Genomic DNA, 23,058 nt, shown 5'->3' with positions numbered 1-23,058 from the left:
TAAACCTGGAACTTATTTCACCAGGTAAGGAACAAATTTCACCAACCCGGTACTTATTTCACCAGGTAAAGTGTGGAACTTATTTTATAGAGATGGAACAAATTATATAGAAATCATCTGTGAAAAAAGTTCTCCCAGAACATATTTCCTGTGATATTAGTTCCACTGGAACTTTTTTCACAGGAACAAATTTTGGCTCACATGTGCACTCTTGTTATAATTTTTGTGAATAATAATAGGATAACTATATTGGTAAAGGTTCCGTTGTATTTGACCTTGACATCATGTCATGGTTCACTGATCAATGTTTAGTTTTCATGGTTAAGTCCGTTTCTCTTTATCAACTCGGTAGCCGAGTGATATAAGTAATCGAACTACTGTATCACTAGCCTGTCAACACTGAGGTTGTGAGTTCGAATCCCGCACGTGACCAAACTATACAAAGCAATAAACGAAAAACAAATATGATAAACAGCAACAAACGACAACTACTAAATCACATGCAGGCTCCTGGCTTGGGAGAGGCACACATAGAAGGTGGTGGGGTTTGGGTGTTTTTCTGGTGCCAATGAAAAGTTTAAAGAAATTGATGTGGACCTTTTCAAATTTAATGTTTATCGATAAAGCAAATTTTCGGTCGGCTCTTATTTTTATACGACCGCAAAAAAAAATTTTGTGGTCGTATATTGGTATGACGTTGGCGTCGTCGTCGTCGTCGTCCGAAGACACATTGGTTTTCGCACTCTAACTTTAGTTTAAGTGAATGGATCTCTGTGAAATTTTACCACAAGGTTCAATACCACAAAAGGAAGGTTGGGATTGATTTTGGGGGTTATTGTACCAACAGTTAAGGAATAAGGATCCAAAAAGGGGCCAAAAATAAGCATTTTTGTAACTTCCAGACATAATTTGTGTGTAAGGGTATGGACTCTCTGACATTGTACCACAAGATTCCATATCAAAAAAGGAATGCTGGGATTGATTTTGGGGGTAATTGCCTCAAAATTTAGGAATAAGGGGCCAAAAAGGGGCAAAAAACAAGCATTTTTCTAGTTTCATGACAATATCTTGTGTGTAAGTGTATGGATCTTTCTGAAATTGTACTACAAGGTTCTATATCACAAAGGGAAAGCTGGAATTGAGTTTGGGGGTAATTGCCCAAAACGTTTAGGAATAAGGGGCCAAAAGGGGGCCAAAAATAAGCATTTTTTTTCTAGTTTCCAGACAATAACTTGTGTCCAAGTGTATGGATCTCTCTGAAATTTTACTGCAAGGTACCATACCACAAAGGGAATGCTGGGATTGATTTTTGGGGTAATTGCCTCAAAATTTTAGGAATTAGGGGCCAAAAAAGGGCAAAAAAACAAGCATTTTTCTAGTTTCAGGACAATAACTTGTGTGTAAGTGTATGGATCTTTATGAAATTATACAACAAGGTTCCATATCACAAAGAGAAAGCTGGGTTTGAGTTTGGGGGTAATTGCCTTAAATGTTTAGGAATTTGGGGGCCAAAAAGGGGCAAAAAAAACAAGCATTTTTCTAGTTTCCAGACAATAACTTGTGTTCAAGTGTGAGGATCTCTCTGAAATTGTACTGCAAGACACCATACATTGTAACACAAAGGGAAGGCTGGGATTGAGTTTGAGGGTGATGAATCATAAGGGGGTTCAAAAAATTTGAGGGGGATTTTTTTTTTCTTTTTTTTCTATAAAATTTTCCATTTTAAATTGGTAATTTCTGATTTATATATAAAAGTAAATAATAATGATATGGTTTGAATAGGTAAATTAAAAAATGTTTAAGTTCTTAGACCAAATTCATTCTGTGTCAGAAACCTATGCTGTGTCAAATATTTAATCACAATCCAAATTCAGTGCTGTATCAAGCTTGAATGTTGTGTACATACTTGCCCCAACAGTTCAGTGTTCGACCTCTGCGGTCGTATCAAGCTGCGCCCAGCGGAGCATTTTATTATCTCTATAACGAGATATTTAGCGATCCATACAGCAGATATATGAATTATAAGTTTAAACTGGCTTTACTAATTTATCAAAGGCATTGTTAACAATTTCCCTGGGAAGATTTTCCAATGAAGCTAACTTGGCATTTATTGGAAACCTAACTGTTCTGGCTTTATTCGCTAGGTCTTCTTTACTTGAATTCAGATAACATTTTTATTCTTTGTAAGAGTTTCGTTAGGAAATCGAACTAAACTGTTAACGCTACGCGGCTGTAAAATCGTCAGTCAAAAATCGATGTACACTGTTAACGCTGCGCTGTTGTATAATCGTTACGAAATCGAACTACACTGTTGTATACAATCGTAAACAAATCGAACTAAACTGTTAACACTATGCTGATGTATACTAGTGATAGTTAAGAAATCGAAATAAACTAACTCTACGCTGCTGTATAATCGTAGTCTTTGTTTTATTCATATTTAGAGTGAATTGTTAGTTTTCACAGAAACCATGGAATTTATTTATACTATTATATAGACCTTCTTTACTCTCTGATATCAAAAGATATAGAGTCATGGAATTTATTTATACTGTTATGTAGACCTTCTTTACTCTATGGTATCAAAAGATATAGAGAGTCAATGATTGAGTCTACCAATTTGATAAACTGGAATCCGCTTGTATTTACGCTACACTCAAACAACCGGTATGGCCCAATCTTGCAGGGCAAAACATTTGAACAAAGTGTAGTAGTCAGCCTAGAACCAGCTTACTAGTTGGGGTAGCATATGATGTTGGCCAGTAATGTCGTTCTTCCTGCATATGCAGCAAATCCGTTCATTTAACTTGACGATATGTTAACGAAATGAACGAACAGACCGGACGAGCGATATAATTTTTGTACAAAAGAGGTGTGGGGTATATGTGATCATGTGTCAATGAGTCAACAACAACAAAAACAAACAAAAAGAGTGTTGAATTAAATATTTATCACTTTTCTTCAAGTTATTTCGATCACTACTACACTGCTCTGGCGATTGTTCGAGCACTTTAACTTCGATTTCAACGCTTCTCGTAGTTTTGCACTCATGACTATATAGATCATAAAGTTTGATGCACAACCAAAAACCATGGACAGTTTTAGAATTTCAGTTAGGAGTTTTAAATGATTTAAACTAATGTCAATATGTCCCCAAATAATGTTTAGTCTGTAATTCATTGGTTCACTGTACGGAGAAGACCCTAGTATCAGAAAGGGAAGGTTTGAAACAAGTTCCTCAAATTTTGCAGTATATAAGCAGTCAGAGTTTAGAGAAATATTGAAAAACACGTCCATAAATATGTCTTCACGTACGCCATTACAGTATAAAGTTATGGAAGTCCTTGTCATTAGCTGTTTTATCATAGTATCTTGTGAAGACGCGATCTTCTCAAATGCCTCGTACAGCTGGGCATACTGATTCGCTGGCATTATGTTTTTCATATTCAAAAAGAAATCAAAACTCTTTAAGTTCAAAAGTTTACTAGCATATAAATCTGTATTCCTTCTCAGTTTTGAAGGTGATTTAAAAATTAAATTTTGTAATTGAAACTTTCCTACAGAAACATTCGCTATGAAATCAGTGACCCATCTCCAATCTGTTGGAAGTTCGTCGAGTCCAGATATACAGGTCCAATCTTTTGTAACTTTCTTGTTCTCTCTTTCCTGTGCTTCGTTAATAAGATTTCCTGACAGACCCTTACCACATGACAACGACTGGCGGTAAATTTCTGTTCTAACTTTGTTCAAAGCAATATTTTCTTTGTCCAGGTCTGATCGATATGTATTAAATAATGATACATTGATGTACAATCTAGGAACTTCTGAGAGTAGAAAAACTACCATTACACAAAGAGTCAGTATAAAGGACCTCTTTGTAGACATTGAAACGCGTCGGGAAGTATTTCCAGTCCGCTTCAGTCGGTACAGTGTGACACTTATACATAACGTGGAGAACAACATTGCTATTACAGCAACAATTAAAATGCTTGTGAACAGAATTGGATAAAATGTCAGAACATACTTTTGTATATATCCGTTAGGTTCCGATACCACGCATGCATCTCCTTTTCCTGATGTTAAAGTGACAACGAACAATTTTGGAACATTTATAATGATAGAAACAATAAAAAATATAGCACAAACTACCCCAGCTTTTCTTTCATCAAGTTTCGCTATATTGGTCCTGTGTCGTATTAGACACACCATTAGTTTTTGTAGACCAAGACAAGTTGTCAACAATATAGACACGAGATGGAACATGTCTGAAAGACCGGATAAACAGTAATGCATCAAACAATATGGAAACTTTAATCCAACTAGCTGTTTTGTCTCTTCTATAGAAACACGAAGTTCGTTTGTTATCTGATATAAGATATTGCCTGTGCCAGAAATCCCAATGTCCTTATAATGTTGTGAAAATAAAGGCTCAAAGCCATAAGTACACAACGCGGTTAAGGCATCCGCCACTGCAAGTCCCTGCATAATTACAGTAGTAGGTGTACGTACCCTTCTATCAAATAATGTCACAAAGATTATGGTGTTCATAACTATTGATAGATAAGAAACTGTTGGTCCAGCTACAATATTCATCCAATACGGACTTCGAGCATAAAGTGTAAAAAACATTTGGAGATTCTACAACTAATAAACAACATTAAAGGTTAGCATGGTTAGATCACTTAAATTTCGTTTCAAGTAGGTATGTCCTGAATAGGGATCATCTCAGAAGTTGTAATCAGATCTGAATCTTGGGATTACTCATTATTTAGGATGTAAAGGCACGCCCCTGCAAAAAAAATGTATTTTGGATTAGATGCCACTCACTTGATTACTTATTTACTTATGTGTATGGTAATTGGAAACATGGGGTATACGTCAGTGAGGCAGTACCTATCGTTGATTTTTGATTAACATGCATGGCTTAAAAATAATTGACAACACCACAGCACATTCTCTCGGATCCGCCCTTTAAAGTGTATGTCTGTCGGTCTGTTAACAAGTTATTCAATAATTCGGGAAACGAATCTGACCTATACCGTTATGTTTGAATATCTAACTTTAAAATGATATTAGAAATGTACTTCATGGAAGTGAGTCATTTCATTTGAGAGGTTTAATTTCTTCCTTGTCACACTTCTAATTGTCATTATTTGCTTCCGTCAATTAAAAATGATCGTTAAATTCAAGTTGAATAATCTTGTTTGATTTAAAATATATTCTGAATTATCCTTTTTTCAATTAATAAATCGCACAAAAATCTAACATGAGTATGAATGCTTTTAAAGTTACTATTCAAAGCATATATAACAAAAGTACTGCCGTACTGTTTACTCGGATGAACCCGCGATCTGGTGGCTGGCGAATAAATCATACAGATTTCCATCTCCGTGTAGACTTCTAGAAAGAAAAAAAACTGTCCGTTCCTTTCTCAAGAAGAGTGTCAAACATTTCAGCCACATCGTCACATCAGACAATTGTCCCCTTAGAGTTAACAAAAACAAAAGATAACCCTCCCCTTTTGCATAATTTCACAAAGAAATTGCAAAGTTCACTTCTAGCTGGGAACAGTATATCTAACGGGAAATGAATCTGATACGCTTTTCAGTATAAAATTGATAAAATCTCGGACTCCCCGAGATTTACGGATTTTGGTAGCGTCTGACTGAAAAACTATCAGAACTGCTCAACAAATAAACCACATAACTCTAATTGTAAATAAATACAAGTTTTATCATTTAGTAGATATATTTTGTCATATAAAATTACCAAAATAAGTTTGATTTATTTGATGTGAAGTGTTTTATAATAGTTTGGGAATTTGTAAATCATCGCGGCAATGGCCGCCATTTTTTTATTACCTGGTTTGCATTCTGCACAATTCTGTGATAAAATGCTTGCGATTTTAACAAATTTGAAGTGACAGAATACAAGTTTGATACACTAGCATCACTATAAAACTAGTTTGAATGACATTATATATGTTCCTGCTTCTAGTCATTTGCAGAAAATTTGACGAAAATCAAAATCGTGATAATATGCTCAGACATACTTTAATATGTAAAAACTACCTGCATCATAAAAAGCAATCTAATTAAAAACCGATCTCTCATCGCTCCAACGCGACATATCAGAAAACGGAAGCGATGAGAAATCGGTTTTCAATTATATATGACTATAAGCTGTATTGCTTTTTGGAAAAAAAAAGTATCAGTAATTAGATTGCATAAAAAGATTCTTACTTAAAAACTGTTGGAGTAGTTAGCCGGACAATAATTTCACCAAAAATGACATCATTTTTACTCAAGGAAATTTCAAACAGTAACGTTGTGTCTGAATGAAACTATTGAGTTTGACTGATCCTTTGGTATCTTTCGTCCCTCTTTTGATGCATATGCAATAGTCATGATTATTCCAGTATGTATACATATATAGATATAAGAAGATGTGATATGAGTGCCAATGAGACAACTCTCCATCCAAGTCAAAATTTATAAAAGTAAACCATTATAGGTCAAACTAGACAAAATACGGTCTTCAACACGAAGCCTTGGCTCACACAGAACAGCAAGCTATAAAGGGCCCCAAAAATAACTAGTGTTGTAATATATATATTGTTCTATATATATAGAGAACAATTTATTTTTGTTGTTCTTTTCAATCTTAAAAAAGTTTGACAAGAATCAAAATTCTGACTATATTCACAGCCTTTGTACATGTGAAAATACACTGCACGATAAAAAGGATCTAATTCAAAAAATATAACCCCTCACCCTTTAGGTATAAGTTTTTCATATATTTCAATCCTGTTTCTTAAGATTCGAAAAAAAATGTCTTTAACTTTAAGTTAATTCTGCTGTTATGATATAACCATCTTTGCTGAATATTTGCTACAATTTTAGTTAATTGTCGGTTAGTGACATATGGTTGTCGTATACCTTATTGTAGTGTCAACTATTTTTTGTTTAACAACAATCGGATTCAAAATCGGGATTGGTTTCCATTTTCTAGTGCGACCAAATATTTTTGTGTACATTAGTGCACTTCCGTTTTAAAATTTTGTTGAAGAACGGCAAGGTAGAAAAGAAATTCCACACATTGACAGCCGCAATATTTAGTTTAAAAATGAAAAAAAAACTTATCCAACTGATACATTCTTACATACACGTATCAAATTGAAAATGATTACTTATCCAGCTGATACATTCTTACATACACGTATCAAATTGAAAATGATTGCTGCCAAATAGGACATATTTATCAACAGTGAAATTTTACGTTGTCGAATTCGTGGATTTCCCGGACTGGGACCACTTTAAATTCATACTCAGTCATAGTCCTAATTTCGATATATCCGCGTCTCATATGGGTTTTCATGCTACATGTATTTAGCAGAGTTGGCAAACACCCGGGTTTTATCAGCTGTTTATGAGTATTGCCCAGCCCAGTGGAAAATACTGGGAAAACCCGGGTTTTACTGGGGTTTACCGGGTAATTCTGGGCAATACTGGGTAATATAAAATACTGCCTGGCCTGAATTTTAAAGAGGATCCAGTGATCAAACACAAATGCAATACATTTAAGATATTAATGTATATATTTAGCTAAAATACTATGAAACTACAAGTACAACAAGTCTTTACTATTTTGTGTTGAAATAAGCTTACAAAATCATATTGCCCAGTATTACCCGTTTCTGGGAGTATTGCCCAGCCCGGTAAAACCGAGACCTGGGTTTTTCCTGGGCGGTTAATACTTGGCCAACCCTGCTATTAAGAATGCATTGTGACGTCATAATTTCCATTGAAAAAGCATGCATAGTACAAATTCATATGATCTGACGATACTCTTGAGCTTATAGTTTGTAAAATTTTGATTCATACTCTACTTACGAAGACAAAACCTCCTTTCAAAATGTTCCCATGAGTTGGAAATGAAGCGGATGGACGGTCAGATCATAAATAATCTATGACCAACTTAGCACAAATAATTATGAGGTGTGACGCCTTCAACGTTCTTCAGCAAAACATTAATATTTGTTCATTCCATGGCACATTGCAGTTGACATAAATATCAGGCGTCCATCCATCTGGTCTTGTTAGGGTTCTCACAAGGACTTGTGCCTTTTTAGAAATATTAATTCTTAGAAATTTCATTGTAATGGGTCTCAAGTATAGCAACAGTGGTTCAAACAAGTTTCAAAAATCAGTACTGATTAACTATTTAAAAAGATTTATGTCTTTGAAAAACAATGTATTAATTTTCTATCATAAAATGGCATTGTAAGTGCTCTCAAGTCTACATTTCATGTAGGTGTGTTATGAAATTTATATCAAAGTTTTCTATTGGCAATGGCTTAGCTGAGTTCTAAAATCAGTGCTGATCTATTGATTTTACAGGAGAAATGTCTCTTTGAAATGTTATTTATATTGAACATTGCATTGTATTAGAACTCTCATACCTACATTTCTTTGACAATTTTTTTGGAAGTTTGTATCATAGGCTTATACATGTAACATAATTAGTAAGGTCTTGGAAGAATGTTGACCAATTATTTTGCAGTAGTTATTCTCCTTGAAAATAGAAATTATATGGAAATATCATTGTTAATGATCGCATACCTACATTTCTTATTAAAAACTTGAAAGACAAAATAATATTTTTGAGTTATTGCCCTTGGACAGATAAAAATATGTGCAACAAGGGGGACATAGGAACACTGTACTTTTATTCAACCATGTCTACTTGTGAAAATCGTATAAATAAATCTCTTGTGAAAATTAGTTAGTTTACAGTGAGCATCAAACATGTACTGCTACAATGTAGAGTGGAAGTTTATATAGGTTTTGACCTTGTTTTCTTATTCTACATGTACTTAAGGAATACTAAGATATGTAGTCACTGACCGCTGAAAAAAATTTATATACAGGATATGAAAATTTTTGGACTTTGAAAGTGGTTAATATTTTTGTAAAACCAATTATTTCAGAATTCAAGGAACATGAATGAACCTTAATAATGGATGTCATTGCTGTAATTTTTTTAATATAAGGACTGAGAAAAATACTGCATAAACTTACATTGTTTAAAGAAGAATCTATTTACACTTAGGTTCTATTTGAGGAATATTTTGTAACTATTATTATATTTACTTTTTTTTTACTTCTTAGGAAAAAGATGCTAAAATGAGTTTTATGATTCAAGATTCACCAACTTCAAGGTATAACCAACAAAATCGTCCAGGAAGTGCCAGAAGACGACCTGGGAGCTCTATCAATCCTATAACAGTAAGTTGAACGTGAATTTTTACCAGTAATATTGATTAGAAATGATTACGGTTAACTTTAAATGTAGTTTTTGATTGCCCCCCCCTTGGTATTTTTTCTCTCTTATTTTTTTATCCACATCTTTAGATGAGTTTTTATACGACCGCAAAAATTTTTGCGGTCCTATATTGGTATGACGTTGTCGTCGTCGTCGTCCGGCGTCGTCCGAAGACACATTGGTTTTCGCACTCTAACTTTAGTTTAAGTGAATGAATCTCAATGAAATTTTACCATAAGGTTCAATACCACAAAAGGAAGGTTGGGATTGATTTTGGGGGTTATGGTACCAACAGTTAAGGAATTAGGGGCCAAAAAGGGGCCAAAAATAAGCATTTTTGTAACTTCCAGACATAACTTGTGTGTTAGTGTATGAATCTCTCTGACATTGTACCACAAGGTTCCATATCACACAGGGAATGCTGGGATTGATTTTGGGGGTAATTGCCTCAAAATATTAGGAATTAGGGGCAAAAAACAAGCATTTTTCCAGTTTCATGACAATAACTTGTGTGTAAGTGTATGGATCTTTCTGAAATTGTACTACAAGGTTCCATATCACAAAGGGAAAGCTGGAATTGAGTTTGGGGGTAATTGCCCAAAACGTTTAGGAATAAGGGGCCAAAAAGGGTCCAAAAATAATAATTTTTCTAGTTTCCAGACAATAACTTGTGTTCAAGTGTATGGATCTCTGTGAAATTGTACCACAAGTATCCATATCACACAGGGAATGCTGGGATTGATTTTGGGGGTAATTGCCTCAAAATATTAGGAATTAGGGGCCAAAAAAGGGACAAAAAACAAGCATTTTTCCAGTTTCATGACAATAACTTGTGTGTAAGTGTATGGATCTTTCTGAAATTGTACTACAAGGTTCCATATCACAAAGGGAAAGCTGGAATTGAGTTTGGGTGTAATTGCCCAAAACGTTTAGGAATAAGGGGCTAAAAAGGGTCCAAAAATAAGCATTTTTCTAGTTTCCAGACAATAACTTGTGTTCAAGTGTATGGATCTCTCTGAAATTGTACTGCAAGGTACCATACCACAAAGGGAAGGCTGGGATTGATTTTGGGGGTAATTGCCTAATCTAACCGTGTATTTAGATTCTTAATTTTTGGTCCTGTTTTCAAATTGGTCTACATTAAGGTCCAAGGGTCCAAAATTAAACTTAGTTTGATTTTAACAAAAATTGAATTCTTGGGGTTCTTTGATATGCTGAATCTAAACATGTACTTAGTTTTTTTATTATGGGCCCAGTATTCAAGTTGGTCCAAATCGGGGTCCAAAATTAAACTTTGTTTGATTTCAACAAAAATTGAATATAAGGGGTTCTTCGATATGCTGAATCTAACCATATATTTAGATTTTTGATATTTGGGCCCGGTTATCAAATTGGTTCACATTGAGGTTTAAAGGGTCCAAAATTGAACTTTATTTGATTTCATCAAAAATTGAATTCTTGGGGTTCTTTGATATGCTGAATCTAACCATGGATTTTGATTTTGGATATTGGAATACCACAAAGGGATGGTAAGAATTGTCTTTGGGAGTTATGGCTCAAACCGTTAAGGAATAAGGTGCAAAAAAGGGGGGGAAAAGGGTTTCCAGGTTAATGGACAATTACTTAAGTACAAAACATAATTTAAAAGGCAGTGTAAGGTTGGTAATTGAAACTCATTTGAATATCTCACCTAAACTGCTTTTAAATTATGTATATTGGAAATTTGCCAAAAACTTTATTATTAATAAATTCCATTGGAAATTTGCCAAGTACTTTAGTTTAATGAACTTCATTGGAAATTTGCCAATATAAAATGTTGCTGATGGAGCTTTTTTGTTTATCTCACCTAAACTGCTTTTAAATTATGTATATTGGAAATTTGCCAAAAACTTTATTATTAATAAATTCCATTGGAAATTTGCCAATAACTTTAGTTTAATGAACTTCATTGGAAATTTGCCAAAAACTTTATTTTTAATAAATTTCATTGGAAATTTGCCAATAACTTTAGTTTAATAAACTTCATTGCATTTTTTCTAGTTTCCAGACAATAACTTGTGTGTAAGTGTATGGATCTCTCTAAAATTGTACTGGGGGGGATTTTTTCCCCCAATTTTTTGGGGTTCATATTTTTTTTCTTCAAAGTTTTTGTAATCTTCAATTGCACAGTATTGCGCAATAACAAGAAATCTCCAATTGCACAGTATTGCGCAATTTCACAGTATTGGGCAATAGCAAGAAATCTTCAATTGCATAGTATTGCGCAAAAGCAAGAAATCTTTAATTGCACAGTATTGCGCAACAACACAGTATTGCGCAATAGCACAGTATTGCACAATAGCACAGTATTGCGCAATAGCAAGAAATCTTCAATTACACAGTATTGCGCAATAGCAAGAAATCTTCAATTGCACAGTATTGTGCAATAGCAAGAAATCGTCAATTGAAAATAAATACAAATCTTTTAACCAATTTCAATGGGATTCATTTAAAATCTTTAATTTTTGGGGGTTCTTACCTTGTATTACTTTTTTGGATATTGGGCCCCATTTTTAAATTGGTCTACATTGAGGTCAAAAGGGTCCAAAATTAAACTTTGTTTGATTTCATCAAAAACTGAATGATATGCTGAATCTTATTGTGTATTTAGATTTTTTATATTGGGCCCTGTTTTCAAATTAGTCCATATTAAGGTTTGAAGGGTCCAAAATTAAACTTTTGATTGATTTCAACTAAAATTAAATTTTTTGGTGTTTTTTTATATGCTGAATCTAACCATGTTGTTAGATTTTGGATATCAGACCATTCTAGGTAAAATGAATGTCCCATTTCAAATTTTTAAGCTCTTTGACCACATTTATTTTGTGTCAGAAACCTATATTATGTCAAAAATTTGATCACAATCCAAATTCAGACAGTATCAAGCTTGAATATTGTGTCCAAACTTGCCCCAACTGGTCAAGGTTCGACCTCTGCGGTCGTATCAGGCTGCGCTCTGCGAAGCATTTTATTACCTTTAAATTTATTAGTTTCATATTTTTATCAAAATTCATCATATGAGTTTCAATATTTCTAGGGAGAAGAAACACCTGTATACAGACCACCATCTAGACCACAATCAAGACCACCAACAAGACCGTTCAGTCTAAGACCGGAAGGGTAAAATTTTTTATTTTATTTAGACAGTTTATTGTGAAGACAAAAAATGTGGAGTGCAATTATATAAAGTAACAAGCAGTAATCACTAAATAAAATTATGTACATGTATGATATAAAATGAGATTAAGGTTTCGTGTGAGTATGCTATACTGTGTGATGTTTTCGCTATTCATTGCTTTTCAAGTTCCTGTTTTCCTAATATCTAAAGTAGTGGTTTCATTAGTGAACTATAGCTCACAGTTCTTCTTGTTTTATTTCCAATTGAAGTGGCTGTAATATGAAGATGCTTTTGAGTTTAAGTATTATTTTCTAACTCAAGGTCACTTTATAGCTGTAGAGGGGTGATCAGAAATCAATGTATAGCATTGAACAGGACATTTTAGATAGTTTTAAAAATGATTACCGGTATGTAATTCAAATTATTTTCTTTAGATGAGAATTTAAAAATGTGTGTTAACATACACAAAAATTGGTAACCAAAGATATAAATTGTATGGAAGCACTATGCAATTGAAGGGAGATTACTTATTGGTATTAAATCTTCTTTTGTAAACTATTTGACAGAGTTCCAGAACTTGATCTGCATTGCTTTAAAGCTGAGCCAAAGACAGTACTTCCAGAGCAGTATGATTATGTTTTAGATTCTGGTAGATCAGGAGTATCCACAGTTAGGTAAGACTATAATCTTTATTTTGATCTAATTATTTCATACATCTTCAGGTCGAGGATATATTAACAATACTTTCAATAGGTACATGTAGGTCCTGTAATAGGGGTCAACTGGAATGAAAGGTAGGAAATTTGGACTGCCTCTTGAAAAATTAGGGTAAATTGGATAGGGATAGAAATTTATCCTTGCAACAGGTCATCTCCCAACCCCTTAAAAGAGTTGTTCCAAGGGTTTTTATTGTGCAGAGCGACTGGTGTTTTTAAGAAGAAGGAAGAATGTATAGGTGCATAAGAGGAAAAAACTCCTCAAACACATCAAACGAAGGGAAAACAACTGTCATATTCCTGACTTAGTACAGACATTTGCTTATATAGAAAATCGTCTTTATGATGAACTGAGGAGCTCACACTATCTTTGAGGGTACACATACGGGAACAATTGATATGTGCATGCACTAATGATGGATATTCAATTGATGTATGCATTGTTTGTAAGGTCTTGTTTTAAAATATTAAGAAGATGTGGTATGATTGCCAATGAGACAACACTCCACCAGAGACCAAATGACATAGAAGTTAACAGCTATAGGTCACTCTACGGCCTTCAACAATGAGCAAAACCTATACTGCATAGTTAGCTATAATAGGCCCCGAAATGACAAGTGTTGTCTATAAGATTTAAAAAGTCTTTTTATTAATGATTGGTTTGATTAGACAGATTTTACTGTACTGTATGCTATGTTACTTTGGTTTTTTTTTTCTAGATTTGTAAAGATTTATGAATACTTATTTCTTTGTGATAATATACTTTTTCTGCTTTTATATGATATAGTTGGGGAACAGACACTGAAAGGAGCTACAGAGATTTTCAGGAAAACGATACAGGACGAGGTTACCAAGGCTACCAAGCATCAGCTAGATCAGCAAGGGTAAGTCATATATATTTTATGCAATTCTATTTAATAATTACAGTTTCATAAATAAAATCTGTTTGTTTCTGGAAAGAAAACAGATTATCTATGATTACACTTATGATCAATCCACCATAGGGAAAATTGTCTTTGGCCAAAATGAAATATCAACAGCAGTTACGCTACACTACTTTGGATTCTCTTTTACCAAATGAAAATATTGCAACCGTCACTTCTCCTGTTAACACTTTCTTTACCGGATTGAACTGGATTGTGCGTCTCTATGACATTATTAAAATTACACGCGACCATCACCTGCCCGCATTGATTTCAATGAAAGTGCGTGTTTTTTGTTATTTCGTAAACCGATGTGTTGATACTTTTCCTGGAGCTGGTGTGCGATTATTGATTAAACATCGATAAGTGCATATTACATTAACTGTTCACTAATATTTTTTCAGATTATTAGTGTAAAATATACATTTAGTTAAAGTAAATTTCTGGAAAAATTCTTTAAGTCAATTCGTCAAAAACGGAGATTTTTAGCGGAGAAGTCTCTTTGTAAAGATTCATATTCACGTATTTTCCATAAAAATACCATCATCAAACAAAACAGACGTTTTATTTTAATTATCCCAAACATATTGTGTAAAGGAAAAGTTTTTTTATGCTATATCTGATTATTATAATTGGATATAAAATCTGGTGTCCATTGTATTTTCATGTAAAAGAACCTCTGTTATAATCCAGTGATTGGTCCATAAGTGACCTAATTTTTTTTTTCCAGACATGCAATTACATTTCCCATTGCTTATGAACTCTCTTTATAGGACTTGCAGCACTGATAAATTGTTGTTGGTCCTGAATATGAACTAAATATTTAGTCTTTTTTTAATTATTGAAAAAATGCAATATGATAAGCGTCACAGTATTTAGAAATCTCAGTTTGATTCTAAACCACATTGTTAGCATGAAGCATTCCTAAAATTGCTTTAATTGATCTGAAATTTTTGTCCATTGCATATCTATTACAATATTACTTATAATTTCTAAATTACAGTTGGATCAATAAAACCCTTCTTAAAAATTATGTTGTTTTGTTTGTTTTAATAGAACAATATTGAGAAAGACTTTAAGCACCTAAAATTAAAAACTGAAGATGATATTAAACCAGTAAAGAAAAAGACCTATGGAGAGATAAGGAAAGAGGTTGAGGAAGAGGAGGACTACTTAGATCAGAACTGGTCTAAAAGGAAACCAGCCTCAAAAGCAGAAATGCTGAAAAAGATGGATGCTGTAAATATGCTTTAAAATTCAAAAGCAATGTACTAAAAAAAAAAGCATAAATATTTTTTATACCAACAGAATAGTTAATTCTCAAAAAATTGTCAGTATCTTTTGATACTTTTCCATTTTTATAGACAAGTTAGTGTCTTTACAATCAATCAAGCTCCAAGATCACTAGAAAAATTGTCAATAAATTAAACAAAGATAATAAAAAATCAGCCATCAACACTCAATTACCTGAATAATAGATATCTTAATATATAACTGAAGACAACCACTGAAGAGGCTCCTAACTTAAGACAGGCACATGAACATGTGATTAGGAAATATTTGTTTTTGACTCGCCATGACAAGGTCCTAAAACCGAAACCTGCTGTTTCTGACTACAGTGGCGTCAGCGTTAAAAATTCAATTAAGTTTGTGATTAGGTTGGTTTAAGGGGAACCACTATAAATGGTAACTCAATGATAGTTGGTATCTAGTTGTATTAGCATTAGCACATCTCATTTTCATTAAAGATTGTGATTAGGTCAGTTTAAGGGGAACTATTTAGGAAAAGTTATCAATATTTGGTATGCAGTTGTATAAGCCTTGGTATTTCTCATTTCCATGGAGATTATTTGGCCTTGAACCTTCAGTCATTGACTTTGGATGTTTTGCATAATTTACATGCTACAATTTGCCATTTTGATATTACTATCAGAATAACATAAAGCCAAGACAATCACATATCTATGTTTCAGCAGTTTATTTTAATCTAAACAACCCCCTTGTAAATCTTGATTAGTGGAATAACAAATGGTACATTTTCAATAAAACTAGATACATTAAAAGCACCTTACTCTAAAATACAATTTTAACCAAAAAATACAAGTACAAAGTACAAGTACAACAATAATTAACTATACAGTATAAAAAATTGTCAATAAACATGCTCAAAGTAGTTTATATTATAGTACACATCTCAAAAAGAAGGTTGATATTGTAGTAAGGGGTTCTGCCACCATGTTGCTACTGATAGATGATGAGTATCCTTAATGTTGAATATCAACACGATAAATTCTGTTCATATGATGGCTTAAGTTATTTTGCAATTGAATTATTAGATACTGTTTTCCAAGTTTTGTGAACTGATCCAAATTTAACCAGTGTAGTGACATCAATGCTATTTTTGCATCCTAGTTTTTAGCAATCCTATGGTCTTTTATAAGATAGATGCCTTAATATTTTGAGTTTTCAATTCACAGGAGGAGCTCTTGGAACATAATAAGCAACAGAAACTTATTGAAACAGTTATGATTGATCAACTTTCAAGGTAACATTAGCTAAGTCCGTATAAGTTTAAAACAGGGAGTAATTATTCTTGAAAGATACACATTATAGAACTGAAATTAGATTATTTTCAAGTTATAATTTCAGTGTATTGAAATTTTGAATTATTATCATATTTTTTTCAGCATACATGGGTATTTTGAATTCCTTTGAAATATTCTTTCAAAGTCTTTGCATGTACTGTGATTTATTATTTAAACTTTGGATTAATCTAAATTTGGCATTATACCACTAGGGTAATCGGCTTTAATGTGTTTAATCAGATGTCTGTTTAATCAGTGCTATGGATTTTTTCATTAAGAGAATTACAGTACTTGTCCTTATACAGAATTACAGAGCTAAAACAAATATTTCCTTGGAAGGCATATTGAACATAAAAAACCACAAATAAATTGTGAAATTTAAAAAATCTGTATATACAATTCAAGAATTGCAGCATATTGAAATAATTAATATATTTCAATTACAGAAATGTAACTTGTTAAATAGATATTCCATAAAAATGTATTTGAACATTTCAATCCACATAGTAATATAGACTAGAAATAATTAATATGAAATTGTTTATTATTGTTTATACAGACCTGTTATAAGTGATCCAGACCAAGATAGCAGAATTAGTGTACCAGTGTCAGAGAGGTATCATAGAGGGAGTCAAAGAATGTTACATGCATCAAAGTAAGTTTGAAAAATAAAACATTTAGGGCTTCATAAAGTGAGAAAAAAATATCTCACAAACTCAGTCAGTTTTTCAAACAAAAAGAATTCTATAAAAGTCAAAGATAGTTTCATTTTGCCAATAATGCAATAATTTGTGTTTGGTTTTAATCAGTCAACAGTCAATAAATAGTAAACATGTATAGAATGATCTCATATACATATAGAATCAGAGGGTGTTACACAAACTGTAAAAAATATCTTTTTGTTGGTGTGGTGGTAGCGTGCTTGCCACAAATGCAGGATCCCAGGGGTTCTATTAACGGCGTGGTCAAACTTAAAATTTGGTATTTGCTGCTTCTCTGCTAAGCATGCTGCATTTAGGAGTAAGAGGAAAGGCCAGGAGTCAGAATAGTGTATCCGGGTAGGGTGACATGTCTTTCCTAGACTGTTACCTTGTGAACTAGCAGATTAAAAAACCAGCCTCAGTGTGTCAGTCTAGTACAAAGCAGGGTCTATATTCATAGCATACTATCATGTTAATGCCCTTAATATGCATTTAATTTACCACTGGATGTTAAACAGTCATCTACCAACCTTGCATGTGAGTATGAACAATTGGTTCAAAGTATAATTTGAAGGTAGGGTGACACATCTTCCTTTAGACTGTAACCTACCTTGTGAGCTAGCATGTTGAAAAACTGAATAAGCATATCAGTCTAAAAAAAAACAGCAGGGTATAATCCGCTATATTTGTATCTCATGTACATGGTGTAATCCTGAATAAGCATTTTAACTATAAACTTTCATTCATTTAATTTCTTTATACTAGTCAGTTTAATGCAAAAATGTTGAAAACCAGACTACTAGTATATGTTTCAAAACATTGTCTGATTTAATAGAAATAAAGGATGTAAAAAGAAAGAATATGTTTTATTTTGTCTTTTTTTTAGAATTAGAACTAAGAATACAACAACTGAAAATATGTTATCAAAGAGAGTAAGATTTGGAGCTAGAATTTTAACAAGGTATTTATTGAACCCTGCATTTGAATTTTGCACATTGAGTTAAGCGTCAAAAAGTGACAATCATGTTTTATACAAAGTATAACAGTGTATGTAAAGTAAGGAAACACTGATGAAGAAGTTGTATGGTCATAGTATAGACCATTGAAATTCTGATTTTACAGTTGTATAATTTTCTGCACTCCATATACTACCGTAGTTTCATTTTTAATTCAGTTTTGTATCAAAACAATGTATATGACAATACATAAGTAATTTTTGTCTCAAAAAAGTTACAGAATGCGAGACATAGGAATTGGCAGGTGATGGCTGTGACATAGTGAACTAGTTGTATTATGCTTTATATTTTATTGATGCTTCATACCTTGTATACAGATGCGTTATGTTACGAAGTTTCCTTCTGTCATATGTCTATTGTCCTTGACCAAATTTTCATGGTTCAGTGACAGTTTCAAAAACCTCATTTTTTTGTCATTTGAATCTCTCTCTTATTATGAGTAAAAGGATAACTCAGATACTATAAGCCATAAGTCAGCTGTATTTGGTTTATGGAATGATTTGTTAGGTGTTCACGTCTGTCTTGCAGTGTTCATCTAACCTTGACCTCATTTTTATGCTTTATCCATAGCACTTTATACTACATATGCACATTTAATCAACATGTTTACAACACTGTGAAACTGCAAACAGATAAGGTTCTCAAAAGAAAGATTTGAAATTAACGGATGAATTATTACAAATAAACTGCACATCTGTAAAATACGCAAACCAAAATATTTATTTTTGGGGTTAGCTATAATGCTAAGTAGATTCAAAATCTCTGTTTACTGGAACTTTTTGAGGTCCTTGAAATATAATTTAATTCTTGTCAGCCCACTTGAATATTTCTTTCATACATGCTTTACATTTCTTTTTACATTCCTACACACTTCCAATGTTCAAAGAGATGATACAGAAGATCAATTGGATGTTTATATTATGATTCATTTGTTATGGGAAAAATATTATTTAGTCACATGGCTGTCTTTACAGCAATTTCATTGGTTAAGATTCAGTGATACATACATCTTTTTGATTGATAATGGTGGTATGAAGTGTGAAAGAGAGGCGAAAGATACCAAAGGAACATTCAAACTCATAAGATGAAAATAAACTAACGCCATGGCTAAAAAAGAAAAAGACCAAAAGACAAACAACAGTTTACAAACCACAACATAGAAAGCTAAAGACTGAGAAACATGAACCCCACCAAAATCCGTGGGTGATCTCAGGTGCTCTGGAAGGAAATCTTTTTATTAATTTGGCATATTTTATTACAGAAATGGACATGATGCTATGAGAGAACTTACTGGATTTTTCTTTCACTTTGACAACACACTTACTATTTATGAATTCAGACAGTTTGGTAAAAGGTAAGTAATGTTTTAATTTGTAGTTGGTGTTGAAATTGAGAATCTAGATTAGAATTGAAAATAATGTACAGTAAAACATTGGAAACAAACTCCTCAGAGTACATAAGTATATACCCATTTCTGGAAATGTTGCTGTGTGTCCTATTTTCACGAAAGATTAACCTGAAATTAAGCCTAATTCATATTTCACTGTACATTTAAATGCATTGTACAAACTCTAAAATGCAAACAATGTTTAATGTACACTTTTAAGGCCCAAAATACAAACAAAACCAGATGCAAAATAACCAGATATACAGTACTTCATTGAGGATTCTGAGACAAAAAATGAATAATTTTTTACCTGTTTCTTGATGAAATTAAATTAGAATCGACAACTTTCAATTGTTCAAGTATGTATGGTGTCTGCTAGAAGTGGTAAAAATTAAAGGCAGATAACTTAAAAAATTTATTTTGGAAGGAATTCTTTAGATTAAATCATTTGATACATGTATTTATAGTTTATTAGTATACTTTTAAGTTCAGAAAAGATTTGTGTCTATTGAATGTAAATTAGTTAAAAAGGAAATGTAAAGAGTTGCGTAGTTTCTTTTAGAGGTAGCCTTTGAAGGGTCTTTGACTTCAAAATTTGTTTAACAGTTGTTGAGTCTGCCAAAAAGTGAGTTCCTTTTCCTCTGCATTTTGGATTAGTATTGGTTCAGTAATCCATTTACATATTTTGAAAGGGATATTTTATTACACATTTTTCCAAATGATATATATATAAAAGTAATATATTTATAGTGCTAAAGCTTTGCCATTTGTCACACGAGGAAGGTATGGTCACATACAGGGACCAAGAGAAGATGAACCATATAATTTAATGGATATTTTTTCTGTAAGTAATAATTTTTTAGTGAAGATGCAAGATAAATGATATAAAAGAACTGGTTATATGTTGATTTATGATACCCCTGTTAAGAAGGAAGGGGGTATACTGATTTACCACTGTCCTTTTGTCAGTCTGTCCATCCCTACCATGAAAATTTTATATCATTTTTCTCAGGAACTACAAATCAAAACTACATGAAATTTGGTAGCAAGCTTTATGTGAGCATGATATACAGAGTTTTCACATTCATTGCTCATCAACTTTTGTTTTTTCTCATACATATTGGTCATGTATGTTATTTTTTGTCATATTCTTCTCAGGAAATGTATTTTCATTTAATGACCTCACATTGGTTAAATTTTTCATTACAATCAGACTTTTTATGCAGGTTTAAGGTTGTGATTTTAAGTTGAAGAATGAAAATCAAGGAGGTAAAAATCCCCTTCTGTTGTTAAGCAGTTTTTATACGACCGCAAAAAAATTTTTGTGGTCGTATATTGGTATGACGTTGGCGTTGTCGTCGTCGTCGTCCGGCGTCGTCGTCCGAAGACGCATTAGTTTTCGCACTCTAACTTTAGTTTAAGTGAATGGATCTCTATGAAATTTTACCATAAGGTTCAATACAACAAAAGGAAGGTGGGGATTGATTTTGGGGGTTATGGTACCAACAGTTAAGGAATTAGGGGCCAAAAAGGGGCCAAAAATAAGCATTTTCTAGTTTCCAGACAATAACTGTGGAACGGTGTATGGATCTCTCTGAAATTATACTACAAGTTTCCATACGACAAAGGGATGGTTAGGATTTGCTTTGAGGGGTTATGGCTCAAACCGTTTAAGAATTAGGGGCAAAAAAGGGGGAAAAACAAGGTTGTCCTGGTTAATGGACAAATACTTTAGTACAAAACATAATTTAAAGCAGTGTAAGGGAGATAAATCAAATACATCATTGAAATTATCTCCCTTACACTGCTTTTAAATTATGTATAAAGTAATGGTTAATGAACAATTAAGATAATTTAAAACAGTGTAAGGGAGGTAATCCAAATACAACGTTTTGGTTACTTCCCTTACACTGCTTTTAAATTATGTTTAAAGAAATGCATATTTATAAAGGAAGACCAGTAAAAATATCTGCAAATGTTGCATCTTTTTTTTTTACAAAAAAATCCATATGAAAGATTTGACACTATATTTTAAATTCTATTATAAAATAGATTAAGTTAGCACTATGGTAAATTTAAATGGGTAATTATGGTTTGGGGGAAAAATGGGGGGGGGGGGGGGGGTAAAAAGAAATTGTGGGGGGGTCAATTTTTTCTCATTTCAGATTTCAGAAATCAAAAAGAATTATTCTTCAAATATTATTTTTTTTTCAAATTTCAAATATTGAAAAATTTCAAGAAGTAATCTTTAATTGCACAGTATGGCGCATTAGATTTGTAAAATCTTTGACCACATTTATTTATTTGTTATGCCGAATCTAACGATGTATTTAGATTTTTAATTTTGGATCCAGTTTTCAAATTGGTCTACATTAAGGTCCAAAGGGTCCAAAATTAAAATTTGTTTGATTTTAACAAAAATTGAATATATGGGGTTCTTTGATATGATGAATCTAAACATGTATTTAGATTTTTGATTTTTGGCCCAGTTTTCAAGTTGGTCCAAATTGGGGTCCAAAATTAAACTTTGTTTGATTTCAACAAAAATTGAATATATGGGGTTCTTTGATATGCTGAATCTAACCATGTATTTAGATTTTTTATTTGTGGACCCTGCTATCAAATTGGTTCATATTGAGGTCAAAAGGGTCCAAAATTAAACTTTGTTTGATTTCATCAAAAATTGAATTATTGGGGTTCTTTGATATGCCAAATCTAACTGTGTATTTAGATTTTTTATTTTGGGTCCCGTTTTTTAAATTGGTCTACATTAAGGTCCAAAGGGTCCAAAATTAAACTTAGTTTGATTTTAACAAAAATTGTGAATTCTTGGGGTTCTTTGATATGCTGAATCTAAACATGTGTTTAGATTTTTGATTATGGGCCCAGTTTTCAAGTTGGTCCAAGTTGGGGTCCAAAATTAGACTTTGTTTGATTTCAACAAAAATTGAATATATGGGGTTCTTTGATATGCTGAATCTAAACATGTATTTAGATTTTAGATTTTTGGCCCAGTTTTCAAGTTGGTCAAAACTGGGGTCCAAAATTAAACTTTGTTTGATTTCAACAAAAATTGAATATATGGGGTTCTTTGATATGCTGAATCTTACCATGTATTTAGATTTTTTATTTGTGGGCCCGCTATCAAATTGGTTCATATTGAGGTCAAAAGGGTCCAAAATTAAACTTTGTTTGATTTCATCAAAAATTGAATTATTGGGGTTCTTTGATATGCCAAATCTAACTGTG

At 32.7% G+C, this 23,058-nt stretch overlaps 1 protein-coding gene across 2 annotated transcripts in view; it reads left to right on the top strand.

Annotated features, from left to right (window-relative positions):
• The first annotated feature begins 7,025 nt into the window (after nt 1-7,025).
• The window catches only part of LOC127736470 (calcyphosin-2-like), a 32,886-nt gene continuing 16,853 nt past the window's right edge, over nt 7,026-23,058 (top strand). Inside the window, exons 1-11 of one of the 2 annotated variants that reach the window (XM_052247022.1) lie at nt 7,026-7,077; nt 9,171-9,287; nt 12,401-12,483; nt 13,048-13,155; nt 13,985-14,081; nt 15,177-15,359; nt 16,598-16,665; nt 17,265-17,360; nt 18,293-18,367; nt 19,684-19,776; nt 20,560-20,653. In XM_052247022.1, the coding sequence (XP_052102982.1) occupies nt 9,186-9,287; nt 12,401-12,483; nt 13,048-13,155; nt 13,985-14,081; nt 15,177-15,359; nt 16,598-16,665; nt 17,265-17,360; nt 18,293-18,367; nt 19,684-19,776; nt 20,560-20,653 (999 nt within the window). In that variant the 5' untranslated portion in view covers nt 7,026-7,077; nt 9,171-9,185. Of the gene's footprint in view, nt 7,078-7,893; nt 7,950-9,170; nt 9,288-12,400; nt 12,484-13,047; nt 13,156-13,984; nt 14,082-15,176; nt 15,360-16,597; nt 16,666-17,264; nt 17,361-18,292; nt 18,368-19,683; nt 19,777-20,559; nt 20,654-23,058 lie in introns of those variants that run through there. The other variant, XM_052247023.1, reaches the window with a different exon arrangement.

Source organism: Mytilus californianus, unplaced genomic scaffold (assembly GCF_021869535.1).
Source record: "Mytilus californianus isolate M0D057914Y unplaced genomic scaffold, xbMytCali1.0.p SCAF_31, whole genome shotgun sequence".
NCBI classification, from domain to species: Eukaryota; Metazoa; Mollusca; class Bivalvia; order Mytilida; family Mytilidae; genus Mytilus; species Mytilus californianus.
Note: the sequence above shows the minus strand (reverse complement) of the source record. Positions and strands in the feature narration are given on the sequence as shown.